The sequence below is a fragment of the Photinus pyralis genome, unplaced genomic scaffold (assembly GCF_008802855.1).
Source record: "Photinus pyralis isolate 1611_PpyrPB1 unplaced genomic scaffold, Ppyr1.3 Ppyr1.4_LG5, whole genome shotgun sequence".
Taxonomy (NCBI): domain Eukaryota; kingdom Metazoa; phylum Arthropoda; class Insecta; order Coleoptera; family Lampyridae; genus Photinus; species Photinus pyralis.
The window spans coordinates 12990809-13010781 of NW_022170596.1; the positions used below are offsets into that span (position 1 = coordinate 12990809).

Consider the following 19973-nt stretch of genomic DNA (forward strand, 5'->3'; position numbering starts at 1 on the left):
TAATCATGTGAGAATACCTATCGGAAATATTACCCGAGGAACCTGTAAAATAGGTATCTTGCCTCGATTTCAGCGTTTGTCGTGTCATGCACAATTTCTACTATGTACCTACAGTTGCTGGTTTTATTGTATGCATAGGATTGGGCAAGGAAATGAAGGTTTGAGTTTTGTTTATCCTACACCCCTACACGGTAAGGCGATAGGGTAACCAATAAGCTAAAAGTGATACCAATAAATATTACACATTTACTATTAGATACAACTTTATCAAAACATAAAATCTGAGTTTATTGAATTTGATGGGAAACATTATCCTCAAGAGGATTTTTGTGATCGTAAACGTTTGGCCGAGCCTCATAAGTACAAATGGTGACACCATGCCGATGAGCCTCTGTAAATTCGCCTTTCAAACCGATATAATAAACACGTGTTTGATCACCGCCGAAGTTACTTGGAAAATGGATACTTAAATGATGTACGGAACTAAAGAGTACAATCCTACAAACAAATACTGAGATCTAAAACCTATAAACTATCAGGTAAAAGGCATACTTCGTTGCATACTCTAAAGTGCCAGATGAGTCAGTGTGTAAATCGAACTCTTGATCTGCAGGTATACGAACATCGTCAAAAGTCATATGAGGCCTATTTTTGTACCTGCAAAGCCCATGGTTCTTAAGGTTTCTGAATGAATAGAGACTTACAGCCTCATTTTGGAAGGGTGTGAGTCGCTATCTTCTCCTACCACTATAATTCCTTTGAGTTTAATATTTCCCGTAAATGGAATATTAAAAAGTAATTCCTCATCTGCATCCGATTCAACATACTAAAATGAAATACCAAATCCATTAATTTATTAATAGTAAGTGCACAAAGCAAAAATTGTTAACCTCTACAAAATTTAGACGATCTTCCCATTGTTTAAACACCAATTTTCCGGATCCTTCCGTGAGTTCATTTAAACATTCTAAATTTTCTTTATCAATTTTTGCGTATAAGCTGTACTGAACCCCCATTTCAGGGGTGTCATCATGATTTTTATCACCTTCGCAACTGTGGTGGCCGTGGGGCGCCATTTTTTCAAACTACAAAAAGTGACATTTGTTTCTTGTTACCAACGTTGGACGCGAATTATATATAGGGTGATACATAATGTATGTATCACTCATCACAACTAATAGAATACGGACAAATACGAAAATGACATTCATGAGATTGTATATGAAAATATACTTTAAAATATCACACTTCACAGTTAGTTTTGTTTAAGTGTTAGTCAGGTCACCAACAACCATTTGGATTGCTTTAAAATAGCCGAATTGCCGAATGCCGAGGTATTTTTCTAACCTAACATTTTGTTGTTTAATTTTTAACTTGTGTATGGTGTCCGCCTGTAAGGTCTGTAATGATGCAGTATCCGTACCTTTACGAACCATTCCGAAATCTCAAGCATACATATCGGGGTGATCCTGCCGCCACCGCCACTGAAATTATAGGTTAGAATGAGGTTAGGTTTCCCGTTTGCTGTAAACCGTCGATGAAAAGTTTCCGACGAAAACGAGGATGCTCGGATTGATCAGATGACAGTTACCGTATCTACAAGTACAACAGTTACCGAACGCTACAGACGCTCCTGATTAATCTGAGCGAGTTCTCGAAAGCACCTTTAAGAGGTAAGGTGTCAATAAATTAGAACAAATTTTAGAAATTTTAGTAACAATATTATACTATAACGTAAATTTAATTACGTGATTTATTTATATAAAATTAGTTATTAATGTTCACCATCAACTAAATTTATAATGGTCTTTGAATATATTGATCGTTCCCTTACTTGCAGTAACTTTTATAACACTTCATCTACAACACGAGAGCGAATTTGATTATTTATCACTTCATCATCGATGTTAAAACTGAAACTAACACAATTCAATGTATATTGCAAACAGTAAACCTAATAAATGTAGAAGGCATATCATATATTTTCAGAAGAATGAGTCATATCCGCTTTTATTCCTTATCGCCGATGACTATAATCTTTGATCGACTTGATGGCCCCTTTATATCGTTTTAGAAACAGAGTTTAACATAATACATGTAAAAACTTGAACTTAAAGTGCAATTCTTTATTGGCTCAACGTTATGTAATTTTTCGTTTCATTTGCATAAACGCTGTGAAAATGTTATTTGTGTTATTTTTAAGTATTTCGTACATAACTACTTTTTAACTTTTCCCATATATCTAGTGTGCTGTTGCCCTGCATGATTCTATTAACCGCTTATACCGTGGAGAATGTACCTTAATACGTAGTTCCAATTCTTTGGTGTACGTACCTGTTCCTCTCTCATCTCGTGACCGGCGGTGCGTAAGCAATACAAGTGGGTCCTCTAATTAGCTTTTCTTCTATTTAATATGTGGGTCTGTTTGAGTGATAAATGTGTACCACCCAGTCTAAGCCGACGTACCGATATTTGAAGTGGGGCGAAACGTTTGTCATTTGACAGTTGCAAAGTGTAACAACTGTAAGTATTGAGTCAGCCCAAATTGAATGCCAGTTCGGGAATCTCTAAGGGCCGGTTGCACAAACGCAGTTTAAACTTCCCTTGGAATTAATCAGTGGATTACGGTCTATAAGATTTGTTGAAATTTGAAGTTTTTTCAAATTTCAACTAATCATAAGTATGTCTTAATCCATTGCGGTAATCTAAACGAGGTTTAAACTGCCTTTGTGCAACCGGCCCTAACATCATCACAAACTGAGGGAGGGACTCGTTCCTCGTTCGGAAAATGCAGCGTAAAGGTCAGATTCAACCAAAGTTTTAGATGTAATTATTTTAGTTACATAGTAATCCCATCCCTGGGATTGTCTCAAGAAGTCCATACAAACATCAAGCAAGGCAATAATTTCCATATACTTAAATGACTGCTATATAAATTAAACTTCGGGCCAAGATCTTTGTGGTTTTCTTTCTTTTGCAGTTATTGGTAGAGTATTCGTTAATTTTATGTATTACTCCTTCCTTCCACTACTATGTATACCTAATCAAAATGGGTACTCTTTGGTATTTAATCACGTGATACCCTTATAAATGTTCCAATTGCCGATTTACATAGTCTCTGTGGAGCATCCACAGTGGCTTCGATATTTCATTTAAATGCTTCCATAAATAAGAAAGTCGGCATTGCGCAAAACCCAAATTGGAAACTGATGTTACATTGGCTTTTATTCCAAGTGTCTATGTATTACATTTCATTTGAATGCGGTTTCGTAAATAAGGAAGTTGGCATTGCGCATGCGCAAAACCAAATTTTGCAAGTGGTGTTAGATTTGTCTTTAGCCCAAGTGCCTATGTATAAAATTTCATTTAAATGCTTTCATAAGTAAGAAAATTGACATTGCGCATGCGCAAAACAATATTTTAAAAACGTAGTAGGTCTACGCTATCTTCACACAACAAGAATACGGAAATAAAGTCAACCCGGCAACGTTTAAAAATGGCTACCCGAATGATGATTTCCTCCAAAATTAAACAAGATCCCGCTTAAATTTGAAAAGTGGCGCGTGATCAAACATCATAAGGCAGGGTCCCCTTACGTTAGTTGTAAACAACCCTATGACCTAAAGGGATTTGCCCCCCCCCCTCCCCAATATAAAATGCTGTATACAAAACACAAATACGATATAAAGAAATGCAAAAATCACTACCTGCATTAAATAACACAAAAATATCAACAAACATTTACGCAGCCACGTGTTCGCGACCGCCATTAAAGAGAAGAAACCAAACGTAACCCACATTCGCGCTCTCTAGATGGGCAGACAGCTTTTCCCCTTCATAGATATATTAATATATTCAGCTCCTAAAATTGCGTAGTTGCCAACTTTCAAAATTATGTGCATCGTCGCAAGTTGTATATACAAGGCGAACGTGGTTAATTTTACTTATAAGCGTAGTGTTTACATATAAAGTTTCATTTAAATATTTTCATAAACAACAAAGTTAACATTGCACATGCGTTAAACTAAATTTTTGACACTGCACATGCGCAAAACCAGGAAATATTGGTATGCACGGAATTCTTGAACCAATCCCTTTCAAATGAGCCTCCATATCGCTCAAATCGATTCAGTCGTGTAGAAGGAGTACCTACGTGTGACGGACGGACGGGCGACAAAGTGCAGCCAATAGCGATTTTTCACTTTAACCAAAATAGGTACCTACGCTAAAAATGCATTGCCGTTTCCCTATGGTCCGTTCTACCTGGGACACACTGTATAAGCAAAATGTAGCGTATATCAGTGAGTTCCAACTTAGATGCGCTTGTTATAAGTTATAAGTGATAAATAATAAGTAAGTACCTACTGTACTTTATTGTTAGTATACCTTAATTGTTAGTTAATTGAAAATAAATAGAGCTATGTAATTAAATTTATGATACCTACATTAAATTTTGATTTAATTTTTATGGAGAACAATTTTGTTATGGCCTAAATGCGCGGGAATGGTTATTACAATACGTCACCACCGCTTTGTTTTGTGGCTAGTAGATAGCTGCATATGCGGTTTTATATTCAGTATTGTTTATACTTTATATAAACATATTGAGCAACAAGACGTGCTCAGAGCGAATCTGACTACTTAATGTTTGCGAAAATAGCTGGATTCCTTATTCTTCATAAAATCATAATGTTCCTTCATTCATTTGCAGAAGTGCAGGTCCATAGAGATAGACTAATGAAATATTGTTTTTTTTAACATAAATAAAATGATATATTTTATATAAACAGCTATCAGTTTTACCTATCTACCTACTTATAGCATAGGTAACTATTGTGTGATAGTAAAAGAAACTACTTCGTTGGCAGCTGGTATCACGATTAATTTATAAATCAAATCGATTGAACTTAGTCATTTTCAGCACGAAAACCTAATGGGTCAATGAACTACGAATGTATGTATATTTTTTACTACTCGCAAATTTCAAATCTTTTTACACCACAATGCGCTGTCAGATACCGCCAGTGTTACGTCATGTGTTAGCGCACAGCGTCGCGGCGCAGTCTAATATTAGTGTAGTATACACACATTTCCTTATTACTGCATACCTCTATTAAAATGACCAGTGTTCAACAATCACCCAGAAATGTTTCACGGGGACGTAGACGCGAAAGGTAAGTTAAATTACATGTTTGCAAAATTAGTTGCGCTAATTTATTATAGGTACAAGTAGCATTCCGTAGCGAATCGGAAATCGATAGTTTTTGGTTTTTTTATAGTACTATTGTGTAACTGATTACAATATTATCACGTCGAGTCCACGCGTAACTGATACTAAGATTTTTTAATCGATGGTACTTGCGCCCTTCAATAATTAAGTCGCTCTCAATTTTGTTTAAAAAAATGTAAAACTATTCACCGTCACACCCCAGGGGAGGAGTACCGCGTCCTTGTTGCTTGCTTACATTATTGATCAGGCTGACTCAACGTTATCTATCAGGGGTTGTAAATATGGAGCTCGACAGCAGTTCGCGAAGTTAATTAATTCGCCACCATTGAAAACAATAACAGCTGTTTATGTTGTAGGGTTAATGCTAGTCAAAGAAGATGCGACCGATCGTCGGATTCGCAATTGCAAGTATTTAAGGCAACAAATATGGAAGACGAGAAGTATGAACTTCACCCTCTAATGCACGGTTGCGACGATTCGTGGACGTGGAACAGAAGAGAGAAAAGTCGGGAAGTTACTCTTTACGGAAATTCGTTCAATATTGCACATTTCCACCCTAACTGGAGTAGTGGAACGGCTGGTGTCAGGGGAACAAGGGTTTTAAATAATGGTAAATACTTCTGGGAGATTCATCTATCGCAGAGAATTTTTGGTACAAGTATGATGTTTGGAATTGCTACAAAATACGCTCGATTACACGTAGATTCCTTCACAAATCTTCTAGGTGAGGACTGTCACGGATGGGGTTTATCGCATAAGGGCTTGCTTTGGCACGGCGGTACTTGGTATCATTATACAAAACCATTTCGGGAAAACGAAGCAACCGTGATTGGCATACTATTCGACGGCGTCGACGGTACCCTTACGTTTTATAAAGACGGCAAGTGTCTCGGTATCGCATTTAGGGGCTTACACGAAGTTAAGCAGAGTTTATATCCAATGGTGTGTTCAACGGCGGCAAAAACGGAAATGAAGCTGACGGGGATGAAACGCGACTTTGTTAACTTGCAAGACCGCTGTCGGGCTGTTATTCTCAAATGTGTAGTTGATAAAACTTCTATTGACGAACTAATGATACCCCCTAGAATTAAAGGTTACCTAAAAGAAGGAATAAACGAAATACGGATGCAACCCTTTCAACCGATAAGTGAGAACGAGTATCTCCTTGGTACTTAAATTCGATTAGTCCACGTGTAGTAAATGTGATATTTTTATTTATTCTGTAACGGTTGTAAAGTAAGCAACCGTGTGTTCATTTAATGGACCCCGTGATTGTCATGATGCCATATTTTGTAAATATCTGCCCACCTATAGTATTAAATGAGCGTAATATGTTGCTTGGTAGAGTTTAGGACGTGAAAAATTGTTTAGTAGATCGTAAAGCGACGTTATCACGACTTTTTCATTTCCAATTTTTGGAAGTTGAGGTAAAAGAAGATGTACATACAGGTAGGTTAACGGAAGCCCACCTCAACATAAATAATAACCTAGTTAAGATTTTCTGTTTAGTATTTTGTATTGGCCATTATGTGCAATATGCTTGATACACATTCGTCAATAACCGTTGGAAAATCTGCACTATTATTGTTCGGACATTTTTAATGATCTCCATTGTGAATTTGCGTTGAAGACAGGAATTAGGACGAATAAATCTTGAATTTATAACTTTTTGTATGTTTGTACTAGTTATAACTACGGTTCAGAATTTTTAAACTTGTACCTATAGTACATATATACCTATTCGAATATTAATTGCAAATTTTGTTAAAAACCTCGCCATTCTTGGATCGCCCGTATCCGGTCTACCCCTGTTGCAACTTCACTTCTCATTGGAAGCGGTTGCATTTCTTCGTGATCATCAGTGCTAAACTCACAGTTGGTAACTTTACGTCTTCTTTAGATATTTTTCAAAAGATCGTCTGGTGACATGTTTTCCACAGGAAACCAATTAACGCCACAGAAAAAAAATACGACCAAATGCTGAACGCATTTTTCTGGAGAGGTTCAAACTCAATTTATCAGAACCTAATCACTCTTCATACCGAGAGTGAAGAATTACTGTACGAAAACTTCTTACGGCATATTGTACATGTATGTACATAGGTATTTCCAATTTTTTTAGGGAAGTTGTTTTCGGGAACAACTGAATTATATTCGTGCTTATGTTTTCACGTAGGCGTTACTCGAAAGTAAAATTAAAAGAAAGATGCCCCTTACGCAAGAATAACATACTTTAAGATAAGTGCGAGATGAATAATTTTTTTTACGACCCCCCTGAAGATGAGGTCATTAACATAGATAATTTAGAGGCATGATATAGTACCATTACTTACACCCGTGCGTAATGAAAAAAATTATAATAATACGTTAGTAAGGGAATTCTCTACAGATGTCCAAACTGTCAACAGACTTCATTTTGGGTTTTGCCCTATTTTCATTTCGAAATTCACGGAGGTCGTAGAAAAAGTATGGTACGTATATAATTCGGTTGTATAATTTACGTATTGCAGGTTCGTAGAATTGCCGCACCGGTGTGGCATCGTGCGAAATTATTCTATTCATCTGTAATATACTTATTACAACCTTATAAAGTATACACTATAATCACTGCCCATACAATAGAATAATACCTACTGGTTGTTACCTTTGTTTATCTTTTTCACTGATTGATCCACTGATAAAAATTCAAATTTCCGGTTAGTTACGGAGTACTTTAAGCGTTGCCGTCAACGCCTCTGCTGAAATCTAGACCATCGATTTTAATCATCTAATAGGTACGTAAAAACTTTTTGGGTATATTCAGATTTCGTTTTATTTTTGCGGCAAGATTTTAGTTATTATCGAAATGAATTTCATTTTTTTTACATATAAAAATTCTATTGTTACATAACTTCTAAACAGTTTGGGTGTTCATTTTAGTCCTTCCTTGGGCTTTTAGAAAATAGGTACACAAACAATCGAATAAGATGAATTTGCAATACCGGAGAATGGGGTCAATTTGTGACTAAGTATTAGGTATTATTGCAAATAAAAATGAGTGTTGATAGCTAAGGGTGAAATCCGAGGTGAAATCTTTGATTCCACATGATAAGTTAAATAATCCGTGTGAAAGGGAACGGTGGAGAAAAACAAAGAGAGATGCCATATTGCAAACCTAAGCTATTATTAAAAAATGACAAATTATAAATGTTATAGAGTAAAAAAGGAAAACAAAAAAGGTTCTGTACTTACATACAGGGCGTTACGAAATTCGCGCCCACTGACAATGGGGGCTTAATTCGGAGACAAAACCGAATAGAAAACCCTATTACACTTTTGCGATCAAACAAATATACTCAAGATATGAGGTTACAAAGGAAAGAGAAGCAAACGAAGAATGAGAATAACTAATAAACCGAAATTGTGGCATGAAATAAATTTAAAGTGTAATGGCTCGTCAAAATGGCCACCATTTGCCGCTAAACAGGCTTCTATATACACGTGTTTGGACATGTTGAATGGCATTATTTTTCATTTCTGGTGTTACATATGCCTTGTATTTTTATCATTTTCAATTTTCATAATGAAAATAATCTGGGCTAATGGAATAAGTACCTGTAATCATCACCATAGAATTAGTTTCAATTTATTCGCGGCACAATTAAGTGCATAGTGATTATTATAAAACAAAAAATAATTCTTCACTTCTTTCCCATTTTTTGCAACTTCGTATCTTGAACAGTACCTATTTGTTTGATCGCAAAGGTCTAATAGTAGGGTTATTCTATTCACTTTTGTCCTTGAATTATTAAACCACCATTGTCCGTGAGCGCGAATTTCGTAACACCCTGTACTGAATAACGTTTTCCTGGTTGTCGTGGTTAAAAAATCCTTATTTTTACAAATATTTGCACGCGAAGGGAATGCATAATATAATTGCGTAAACTTTATAGATTATGAGAGGCTGATAAAACTGTTAAATATGCTAATGTTAACGCCTCTGTAATTGTAGCCGAGTACTGTGCAATTAGGAGCGTCATTTTCCAAACACATTTGAAACAAGTTAAAAAGTAATCGTAAACGATTTACATAAAGCGCATTTCCACTTGCATTCATTTCCCATTTGTAAGATGCAACTTCTGTTAAAATCGTAAAAATCCGCCCACAAATATGAAAGATAGCGTTGCACATGGGCAATCCATTGTTGCCGTGCTACTTCAATTTCAGTTTATGAGAAGAATTTCATTTCAATGCTTTTCTAAATAAGAAAGTTGGAACTGCGCATGCGCAAACCTAAATTTTAAAACTAATGTTAGATTTTCCTTTGTTTCAAGCGACTAAGTATCAAATTTCACTTAAATAGTTCCATAGATAAAAAAGTTGGCACGGCGCATGCGCAAAATAAAATTTTGAAACTGGCGCTAGATTTTCCTTTATTCAAAGTGCCTATGTATCACATTTCATTTAAATTCTTCCATAAATAAAAAAGTTGGCACTGCGCATGCGCAAAACCAAATTTTGAAATTGGCGTTTTATTTTCCTTTATTCGAAGTGCTTATGTATCAAATTTCGTTTAAATTCTTCCATAAATAAAAAAGTTGGCACTGCGCATGCGCAAAACCAAATTTTGAAATTGGCGTTTGATTTTCCTTTATCCCAAGTGCCTATGTATCAAATTTCGTTTAAATTCCTTCCATAAATAAAAAAGTTGGCACTGCGCATGCGCAAAACCAAATTTTGAAATTGGCGTTTGATTTTCCTTTATTCGAAGTGCTTCTGTATCAAATTTCGTTTAAATTCTTCCATAAATAAAAAAGTTGGCACTGCGCATGCGCAAAACCAAATTTTGAAATTGGCGTTTGATTTTCCTTTATTCCAAGTGCCTATGTATCAAATTTCATTCAAATACTTTTATAAGTAAAAAAGTTTGCAATTCGGTTTATAAATGGTCGAGATGCGAAAAAGGCACTGTGAATTTTGAATCGATTCGATTCAACTTTTGGCATTGCGTATTATATGGCTAAATCTATGCCCATATTGAATTTCATGCAATTCAGTTCATAACTCACGGAGATGTAAAGCGATCGAACATTTCTAAACAAAGTTATCGTTCACACGGACAGATAGATGGACAGACAGACAAAGGAACAGACGGAGAGACCAACCGGCAGGCGACAGATAGCAATGCAAATTTATAAACGATCTCTAGGATCGTTAATAAACGGCAAAAGTGTAAAATTATGGAACATGTAAAAAACGGTTTTTTTGTTTTTTTTACAATAACTTTTTTTGTAAGCGGTACAGAAAAAATTCCTTCCTTGGTACAAGACTCGACACCATAACGAACCAAATAGCGGAAAAAGTAGAACAATAGCTCTTAAGATAAAAAACTAGTAGCGTCGCAAAGTTAGCGGACGGGCGGACGGACGGACAAAGTGGCCACAATAGCGCATTTTATTTTTATTTTTGTGGAAATGCGCTAAAAAGAAGTAACATTAATGAGTGACCTTGTTTGTGGTGCAAAGTCGTATAGTCTTGGCGAAGGGGATTCTCCGTTGTGACGTAACTAATAAGTGACCTTGTTTTAGCGCAAGGTCGTTCAAAACGAGAAAAAGGTTATTGCAATGCTTTCATCACAGATCTGTAATTTGATGTTCTCGGGAACGTATTTTAATTATTAATTTCGAGGACTTTGTGCCATGTTTCATTCAAAACCATAAATTTCTATAGGAAAGAATGCTTTCCAATACATATTTGAGTGAATTATATGATAGAACTTCTGACTGCGTAGGATTTGGTTTAAATTTATTACAAATGGAACAAATTGTTTAGTAACTCGTTCAATGTCCTTGTCGATCTTTGGCATATATATTATATTATATATATATTATATATTATTTATTTACAAAGGTAGGTATTGCATTGGGGTAAAAATGACCCCCCCCCCCACTTTTTTGACGGAAATACACGGTTTGAAGCCTCAGGAATCAAAATCGTCTGTCGACACTGTCATTTTCTAGCTAAACACCAAGCGGATTGGAACAAAAATTGGCACATATATTCTTAGACATAAAAGGCAGAGCTGAACCGCAAGTGTGTGAAACGCTGATTTCCGGTTAAACTGATTGGAAAATTTGGTACACATGTACATAAAATACATGAGCTGAAAAGCTATTTTGCAGAATGCACATGCGCAGGTGTTGCCACAGAAAATTTTTGTTGTTATATTTCGTTACAAGCAGTGTATACGCTCCTATTGTACCAAATTTGTTTATTAAGGAAGTGTGAATCATTTCCATACCAATGAAATGATTAATGATTTAATAATGAGTTTAATTAAAGTACAAAGGATGTTTCACATTTTACTTTATCTATTTATTATGACATTAAATATTACTCTTAGACTCCTTGGCATTCTGCAGAGCTTGGGTAATATACAACTTTGCCAATGATTGCGAGCAAAACTGAGATATATGCTGGCTGTATGTGTTAATTTGTCCCGCAATAATCATCGGATTTAATCTTGGTGGTACTGGCTGAGGACGGAACAGTTTATTAACATCTTCCTCAGGTAACGGTGGCTCATCCTTGGCAGCTCTTGAAGCGTTTTCTTGTGAACGCTTCAACATCCAGCGATGCTTCTCTTGCTGTTGCCTACTCACCAACTGTTGATATCTATTAAACTTAATTGCCTCTTGATTAAGTTCGTCGACACGATCCATCAAACACCTCAACTGACCTTCTAATACTGAAGCCGTGCCTAAATCTAAGAACTTCGAACCTCTTTCCTCCGGTACCAACTCGGATAGCTCGGACATCATTATGTTGGTTAAAGCTGAATTCTTTATGACAAAGGGAACTTCGACAAACAAATTTTCAAAACCAACTTTTAGCTTGAGTAAGGTTTCAGGAGTAAATTCGCCCTCCTTGTACATTTCTATCGCTTGCGGTGTGAGTCGGTAAGCTTTGAGCGTTAGAAATCCACGAGACGACTTCTGCGAGTCATAGATTAAAACAACAGACTCCTCAATTGACGTTTGATAGTGATATTGCGATTCCAGTAGAGGTAAACTGAGAAAGTTGCCAACGTCTGCACTTTGATACCATCCAACATGAAAGTGATCTACATTTACACGTCTCAGTCTGCGCATCATTGCTAACTGATATTCTTCCTCATCTAAGGAATCATCGCTATGTTTCGGAAACGGAAAACAGTTGGTTATTTCCAATCGATTATCAACAACTAATCCCAATAAAGCTCCTTGAGCTATATCCATGTTACTCGCTGTTTCCTCATGGCAATGCTTCACTATTTTCATAACAGCCTACAAATTTGAAGGTTATTGACAACATATGTAAAGATACTTGTGGAGCTTTTGCATGCTGGGGACTTACCAAACCATCAGCCTGGACGAAAGCAATTGTGGAGTCATTTTCTTGTAATCTTCGCGATTGCCCTCCGCGAGAAGCCATTTTTGAGTTCATTTTGTCGGTGTTCGGCAATGAAATTATATTATGTTAATGGTCTTGGGTAGTGTTCCAACTAAACTTTGAGGTTAAATCGAAGACCCGTTGGAACTATTGTACCATCAATATTGTACAGGGTATTGCTTTTGTTTCATCATAGTTCTCCTTCTCTTATAAGGGGGAGGTAAAAAATGAGCACCCACTTTTTTGTCGGAAATACACGTTTTGAACCACCAGGAATTCAAATCAAACAAAATCTCGGTGACAATCAACTCGTTGTGGGTGTGGATGTCGGTGCGAGTTTGTAGGGTGTAGGCCGTCTATACCACCGTGGTGTAGGCCAAAGAAATATTCCGTAATTGAATTGAATTATTGAACCAATCTATCTTTCTTTGACTTACACACCCTACAAACTCTCACCGACATACTGATTTCATTTTTACGGCCAATTGGAACAGTTCTGTGGTGGAACTTTTTAGATGAAAATTTCCATATGCCATTTCCTCTGATGTTTCTCATCCTTTTTACTTTTTTAATTTTCTAGTTTTTTCCTAGAATTCTATGCGTTTTTTTTAATTTTTTGGATTCTTCAGTTTTTCCGAATTCTTATTTATTTTTCAGATTCCGCGGAGTATTTGATTTTTTTGTGCCCTTCGGATTTAAAAATTATAACCTTGTGTTCCCAACTCATGGACTATTCCTTCGCATTCTTTCTGTTCTCCACTTTCAGGTTCTTCGGATTATTCAATTTTTTCTAATTTTTTAGATTCCTCAGGTTCTTAGGATTCACTTCCAAAAGGTTTCGAAGTATTTTTATCATTTCTTAGTTTCTTCAAACCCTTTGGCTTTTTCTGATTATTTTGGGATTATTATGCCGTCGGATTTTACCGCTACTTATGATTTAAGTTAGTCATTTCAGTTTGTTTAAATTCTATCCATTTTTCTGATCCTTCAGATCTGTCAGATTGTTTAAGTTTAATTTATATTTATTATTATACAACTATTATATTACGTGTAATGGCTATCCTTCGACTCACCACCCGGTATGTGGATGTGAGACTTATGACACAACTCGTTTGTTTCCGTTATAGATTGCAGGTCTGTCAAATGTCAAATTTTACAAGAATCCGTATAATCACCTGACGTTTCCCTTAATAATAATGCTCACCAATTTAAAATTTAATTATTCTTGGCTTTTAATAGCTGTAGTTTTATTAGCACTATTGGATTCATTACAAGAAGCCAATGCGGATGACGTTCCTAAATCAAAACTTAGTCAAAATATCGGCGGACCTACGATGAAATTCTTATATTGGTAGGTAATCCCTCATTTATTATTAATAAATGTTACCTTACAGCTATTCCTGTGGCTATCGAAAAATGTATGATGAATATGCGCAAATTATACAACAGAAGTACCCGTACATGGCAGTAGAGGGTCAAAACTACGACCCACCAGGTCTTAATATGCTCTTATCGCGTTTGATTGTAAGTTTTTCCATTTAGCAAGTGCATATACTTCTTATAAGGCGGCAAATTGTAGGGAATCGCTAAGATGCTAGTCATTTGCTGTATACTGGGCGGTGTAAATATTTTCCAGTATATTAATCAACCGCAACCTTCGTGGTGGTCCTGGTGTATTGAGAATAAGATATACGCTTGTCTTATGTTGTTCTTCTTTTGTAATCTCATAGAGGGACAGCTGATACAGTCTGGTGCATTCGAAATATCGTTAAATGACGTACCTGTATGGTCTAAACTAGAAACCGGTCGAATACCTCAGCCTCCAGAGCTTTTCCAGATAATCGATAGTCACATGCAGTTCACTGATAGATCGGTTGAATTTAATAACGGTTTTGCAAAATAATGTTAATGTTATATTTATTAGGTTATCGTTTGTATTATAATTATTTCTGGTTTTATTTAGGTACGATTGACATTATGTGATTGAATTAATAAATTCTTTTTTCTATTAATGTAGTTATGTTAATGACCATTAGCAAAGAGAGGGAGAATTGGCATATTGATCCCGAGGCCTATTTCGTTTAGTTATTTTACAATTTTTCAGATAGTATTTAGGCGGTCCATAAAGAGTATTTTGACATGTAATCAATGATCGCACCCCACCGCCCATATAGTGATATAGCAATGTATCTAGGACTTTAAAAATTCTTGAGTTTCCTAGACCCACCATTCCGACCCCCTCCCCAAAGGTTTACAGTTCTTTTTAGGAACATTTTAACACATGTAGTACGTAAAGATCATTCTACATAGACCTTTTGCTTGAAGTTAATCCCTTAGAGAAGAGTTTGTTGTTCTATATGTTATAGAAGGAAAGAGTGAAAGGCTAATCCAGCCCCACTAAATTTTGGCCAATATAAGAATAGACCCTTTTCACACCCACAAAATTATAAAAACCGCGAAATATAAAAATTGAATGCCACTATTATAGAAGTGACTAAAAATTACAAATAAATAATAAGGTATTTTGAGGAGAGGACATTTTATAAATAAGATTTTATTACCTAGTCAAAAAAATTATTAAATGTTTGTTAAATTGTCTTAATGAATATTGACTTTATTGGAACCACTGGAAAGCATTTCATTTTTCAGTAGCTTTCCAACGATGTGTCACAAGTATGGAGTTGCCATTTAGGATTTTTGAATATGGGAGCTGGGGAGTTAAAGGGGGGAGGGGGTTGGCACTCATAACGTCCTTCTGGTTCACCCTCGATACCCCCAAAACGGTTTTGCGCGATTTTCAATATCTTCTTTAGTTTGGAAAATATGGCCGACTGCATAGTTTTAAAATTGACACCCCAGTGGTATAAGGGCATTACATACCTAACTGTTGTATGTATACTCGCTAACAATAAATAAAAAATATTTACTTTGGCGTGTAGGTAGGGCATTTAACTGGATTCCCCAATAGCATTATCAATAGGATTAAGTACCTACTATTGGGGGGTCGTGGTCATAAGAGACATAAGACCCAGAAAATAGGGGGTCGCGTGATTACAAAAAGGTTTAGAATCGCTAATCTAGACATATGGAGCTGTATACCCACTAAAATCCTGTGCTTTTAATCTTTTATTGGTGTCCTGTCAACAAAAAAAAACGGGAATCGCGTAATGATTACATCCGGCTTTGGAATTAGGATTAGAAATTAGCATATGGATATCTCCTAAAGACTGTTTCCTTTTTAATAATCAAATATCATTTGCCTAGGGGAGGGGGGGGGGACAATTTTTTAGTTATTCGCCTATTAGGTCCACCCTTGACTAGGTCAGCTATAGTTAGATAGGTACCTGATGTTTCGTACATTCTTAAAATTTTTCAATTTTCAACATTCTTAACATTCTTTGTATTCTTTGATTTTCTTTCAACTCTGCTGTTTGAATTCTTCATATGCTTGGGTGTTTTCGTAGTTTACAGATTCTTAACCGTCTTGAAATTTTACAACTCGCTTTAAGTTTTTCAAAAATTTCGCTAAATTCGTGACATCCTTTAACCATCAGTTATTCTCCAAATACTTCAAATTTGTTTCGTGTTTCGTTGCTTCTAATTCTTTCAATCCAATTCCTTCTGTTTCTCCGATTTCTTCCCATTCTTTGAGATCTTCAAATTTTTTTAATTTGTCAGAGTCTCAACATTTTTGGAATATTTTGTTTCTTCAAATTTGTGAGATTTTAGATTTTAATCACTTCTTGAATTCTTTGAATGGTTCGGGATTTTTCCAACATCTATAGGTACTATATATACCTACTTGGGATATGTCGCTGACAATATATTCCAGAATAAAGAAAACTGTCGCGCCAATATGTGATGTGTATCTACGGATTGTACCACAAATTGGCAGAAAGGCATTAAATTAACATGGAGAGCGACCTGGAATAAAGCTCACTCAGCGTCAGTCAAGGTACAGACAGACCGTGTGACTGGGAGGGGAGCAGAGTCTAAGTACGTGCATTCATGTTCCCCTGGTCCCACAAGTTTTGCGAAGTATACAAATTCAGCATCTACCTTTCCCCTTTCTGGAAATTTTATGCATAACTTACAGATACTGAAAAACTTTTATTTATAACCAACTCAAAACGTGAAAGCAATTATCCTTCAAAACCAGGTCGCTGATCTTAAAATAAGCTCAGGAGAGTTGGTAATCCAGAAAGGATATTATAGGACTGCTTACGTGTGTGTGATCATTCTTTTTTTCCTTATCAACAAATTTGGAAAGAAATAATTTTGTCTTCTTATGTTGCTGTTACAAGATGTATACGATTTGAATGACCTCGTATGGATGGATCAGGTCAACCAAAGAGTAATACTCTTTGGGTCAACTTAAATAAACATTGAATAGGTTTCTATTTTACACTTTTATTCAATTAATATAAAACAATTTATAAATTGGATAAACGGCGTAAGTAAATAATTACTATGGCAGTGAAAATTAAATTACATCTTAAGAATCACATTCGTATAAGTGACAAGCTAAACTAATAATGGCACTATATAATTATGTTACAAAAATAAATTGTCATACACTTGAACACAGTTTCATATCATATTTTGACAAAATAAGTAAGTATATACACGATTGTACACATCCAATATACATTTAACGGGGAGGAATACTAAATCTAACAACACTTCACTAATAGTCAATAAGGCGCACACCATTCGTTTTACGAAGCATCGACTTCATTTTCAGGTTTGTTTAGTTTTTCCTGTCCCCTTTTCCTTAGCCTTTGGCGTCTACCCCCATTCTGTCTTCTTCGATTTTCTAAATTATTTAGGTAGAGGTTGGGGTTTTGTTGGTTGCTGTATTGGTAAGGAGTTTGGGCACCTGGCTGAGCTTGAGGTCTGTATTGACCTTCGCCTCTGTTGTATTGGGGCCCATATTGAACTGACCCACCTGTCTGAGAATGTCCTCCGTATTGCCCTTCAGCACCACTTTGTGTTTCATAATGGGTTTGGGATCCAGATTGCCCTTGGCCTTGATATTGTGTACCATATTGAGTTGGAGGTCTTTGTCGAGTTTGAGGGCCGTACTGGCGCTGTCCACCATATTGAACCTGACCTGCTGATCCACTCTGCGTTTGACCAGATTGACCTTCAGAGCCATACTGATGAGTCTGGCTTCCATATTGAGTCTGAACCCCAGGTTGACCTTGGGATCCATATTGAGCCTGACCTCCATATTGGCTTTGACCGCCCGATTGAGTTTGGCCTTGCGTTATATATGAACTTTGTGCTCCAGACTGACTTTGGGATCCGTATTGACCTTGAACACTAGATTGACTTTGGGATCCGTATTGACTATCAACACTGGATTGACTTTGGGATCCAGATTGACTTTGAGACTTGAACTGACTTTGTCCCCCAAATCTGTTCTCAGTGCTTACACCAGATTGACCTGCCCTGCCAAATTGCCGAGGATCTCCTGTATTATATCTTCTGTCAATAGGGTATGTCTGAATTTCGCTAGGCTGAGGAACACCATAGGTAGGACCCCCACCGGGGCGTGGTTGTGACCTTTCTGAATGATAACGACGCCGAATACATACTGCGCATCGACTGATGCGGGAAGTTAAATCCATTCCTGCTTTTAATGTTTGTTGGCGTGGTTTTGTAAACATGGCATAATCTTCAATAGTGGCTAGCCAGTATGAATATGCGGTAGTAAAGTAATTGCATCGACCATGGGCGTGACACTCGATGAAAGGTCGTGGTCTAAATTCTTCCAAACAGGAACCTGGAGATACCAAAGGTTGTCCAGAACCTTGTGCACCAGCATCAGTGTGCTAAAATGAAACATATTTTATTACCGGCGAACTATTACACACTAGTTTTTACCATCATGAAACTGTAACCAATCCATAGTTCTTCCCAACCTGTAGGACATTCTGGTATAGTTTGACTTTGACTGTGCACTGCAATAATTCTTGTTGGAGCTTCACATACAGAACACCTGTTGAACGACAACAATAGTAAAGTATAGGTGTGAGAACTTTTTAGAGCTTTTTTACCTTGAAATGTATCTTCCTACTTCAGGAGCGGGTATGGGAGTCATCATTACAGGCATTGGTTCATTCGTGGATAACCAGTAACTATAATCATTTCGTTGCGCATAGTCGCAAACATCATTTAAGTTACAGAACAAGTATGGCATGGTGCTGAATTTTCTTAAACAGCTTCCTGGTGCTCCTAAACATTTGATTCAAATTAACTTTAATTAAATAGTGTAGTTATTTACCTAAATCTTGGCCATGGGCTTTCGAATCTCCCATAATGTGCAGTAATGAATATCCATCCCACATTTTTATAGTGTCTTTGGGACAAATCGGTGTAAGTTCAGATTGAGAGTGTCTTGTAAAGTAAAACCCTCTACTTTTGGGACCGGGCGGTGACGGAGCTGGGTCACCACGGATTCCAGGAGCTCCAAAAGCACCTTGTAAACCGACTTGTCCTGGTAAACCGTTGTCACCCTGCACGCCTTTAGGACCTTGGAAACCTGGCAACCCTTGCATGCCAGGTAATCCTGGCTCGCCTGGAGCACCAGAGTAGCCACGTGCACCAGATTTTCCAGGTATGCCTTCCATGCCAGGTAGGCCATCTGCTCCAGCAAATCCAGTATCACCAATTAACCCGGCGATGACTTGTCCAAACTCTCCACGGTCACCTTTTTCACCTTGAAAACCTACAGAACCTTGTGCTCCTGGAAGGCCAACGTCCCCAGTTGGTCCCCTAAGACCTCTTGGGCCAATTGGGCCTGGCAATCCTACACTTCCTGGCTCGCCTAACTCGCCTTTAGCACCGTTAGGGCCGGGCAAGCCTCGGAAACCAATATCGCCCTCTTCGCCTTTAAAATTGATAGAAGCAGTACCAATATCTCCCTGCATACCCTTAGCCCCTCTGGCGCCAGGTCTGCCGTTGTTTCCTGTAATAATTATGCAGATGTACACAACACCAAAAGTTATTATCATACCCTACCTGGTAACCCAAACTTTCCAGGCCTGCCAGGTTGTCCCGGGAAACCGGCATCACCACGTATTCCCTTAATTCCTACAACAACTGGGCCAGGTTCTCCCGGAAAACCAATGGCTCCGTCCGCTCCGTAATCCCCAGGAGCACCTTTCTGGCCAGCCACACCACTCAAGCCAACTAAGCCATCTAATCCGGCTCGGCCTTCGTCACCTCGTTCGGGATTTACACCTGGTAATCCTGGAAGGCCAACTTCTCCTTCTTCTCCTCTTATACCTAAAAAAGAGATAGGTATATAGATTATGACTATCAATTT

General features: G+C 37.1%; 6 protein-coding genes across 9 annotated transcripts in view; 3 read left to right on the top strand and 3 right to left on the bottom strand.

Moving 5' to 3' along the window:
- The window catches only part of LOC116170478, a 47306-nt gene that overhangs the window by 22384 nt on the left and 4949 nt on the right, over positions 1-19973 (top strand). The window lies entirely within an intron of this gene.
- Positions 233-1105, bottom strand: LOC116170481 (PITH domain-containing protein GA19395). Its single transcript, XM_031486916.1, has 4 exons — positions 891-1105; positions 705-826; positions 553-657; positions 233-498 (listed from the first exon to the last, which is right to left on the bottom strand). The coding sequence occupies exons 1-4, from the start codon at positions 1074-1076 to the stop codon at positions 288-290; spliced, it is 624 nt and encodes a 207-aa protein (XP_031342776.1). The 5' UTR covers positions 1077-1105; the 3' UTR covers positions 233-287.
- Positions 4901-7197, top strand: LOC116170480 (SPRY domain-containing SOCS box protein 3). Of its 3 annotated transcripts, XM_031486914.1 has the most exons (3): positions 4901-5174; positions 5587-5840; positions 5955-7197. In XM_031486914.1, the coding sequence occupies exons 1-3, from the start codon at positions 5119-5121 to the stop codon at positions 6404-6406; spliced, it is 762 nt and encodes a 253-aa protein (XP_031342774.1). In that variant the 5' UTR covers positions 4901-5118; the 3' UTR covers positions 6407-7197. The 3 variants fall into 3 exon arrangements, with proteins under 3 accessions (XP_031342774.1, XP_031342773.1, XP_031342775.1); XM_031486913.1 differs by having other exon boundaries at positions 4992-5174; positions 5587-7174; XM_031486915.1 differs by lacking the exon at positions 4901-5174 and adding an exon at positions 5225-5536 and having other exon boundaries at positions 5587-7171.
- LOC116170479 (eukaryotic translation initiation factor 3 subunit H) lies at positions 11526-12791 on the bottom strand. The gene is made up of 2 exons (XM_031486912.1): positions 12605-12791; positions 11526-12534 (listed from the first exon to the last, which is right to left on the bottom strand). The coding sequence occupies exons 1-2, from the start codon at positions 12692-12694 to the stop codon at positions 11596-11598; spliced, it is 1029 nt and encodes a 342-aa protein (XP_031342772.1). The 5' UTR covers positions 12695-12791; the 3' UTR covers positions 11526-11595.
- LOC116170482 (thioredoxin reductase-like selenoprotein T homolog CG3887) lies at positions 13649-14652 on the top strand. The gene is made up of 3 exons (XM_031486917.1): positions 13649-13991; positions 14035-14164; positions 14220-14652. Exons 1-3 carry the CDS (start codon positions 13837-13839, stop codon positions 14541-14543), a joined length of 609 nt encoding a protein of 202 aa, XP_031342777.1. The 5' UTR covers positions 13649-13836; the 3' UTR covers positions 14544-14652.
- Positions 17031-19973, bottom strand: part of LOC116170477 (collagen alpha-2(IV) chain-like) — a 41083-nt gene continuing 38140 nt past the window's right edge. Inside the window, exons 14-18 of the mRNA XM_031486907.1 lie at positions 19667-19933; positions 18930-19613; positions 18703-18880; positions 18530-18644; positions 17031-18477 (exon numbers count right to left, since the gene is read on the bottom strand). Of these exons, the coding sequence (XP_031342767.1) occupies positions 17359-18477; positions 18530-18644; positions 18703-18880; positions 18930-19613; positions 19667-19933 (2363 nt within the window). The 3' untranslated portion in view covers positions 17031-17358. The remainder of the gene's footprint in view (positions 18478-18529; positions 18645-18702; positions 18881-18929; positions 19614-19666; positions 19934-19973) is intronic.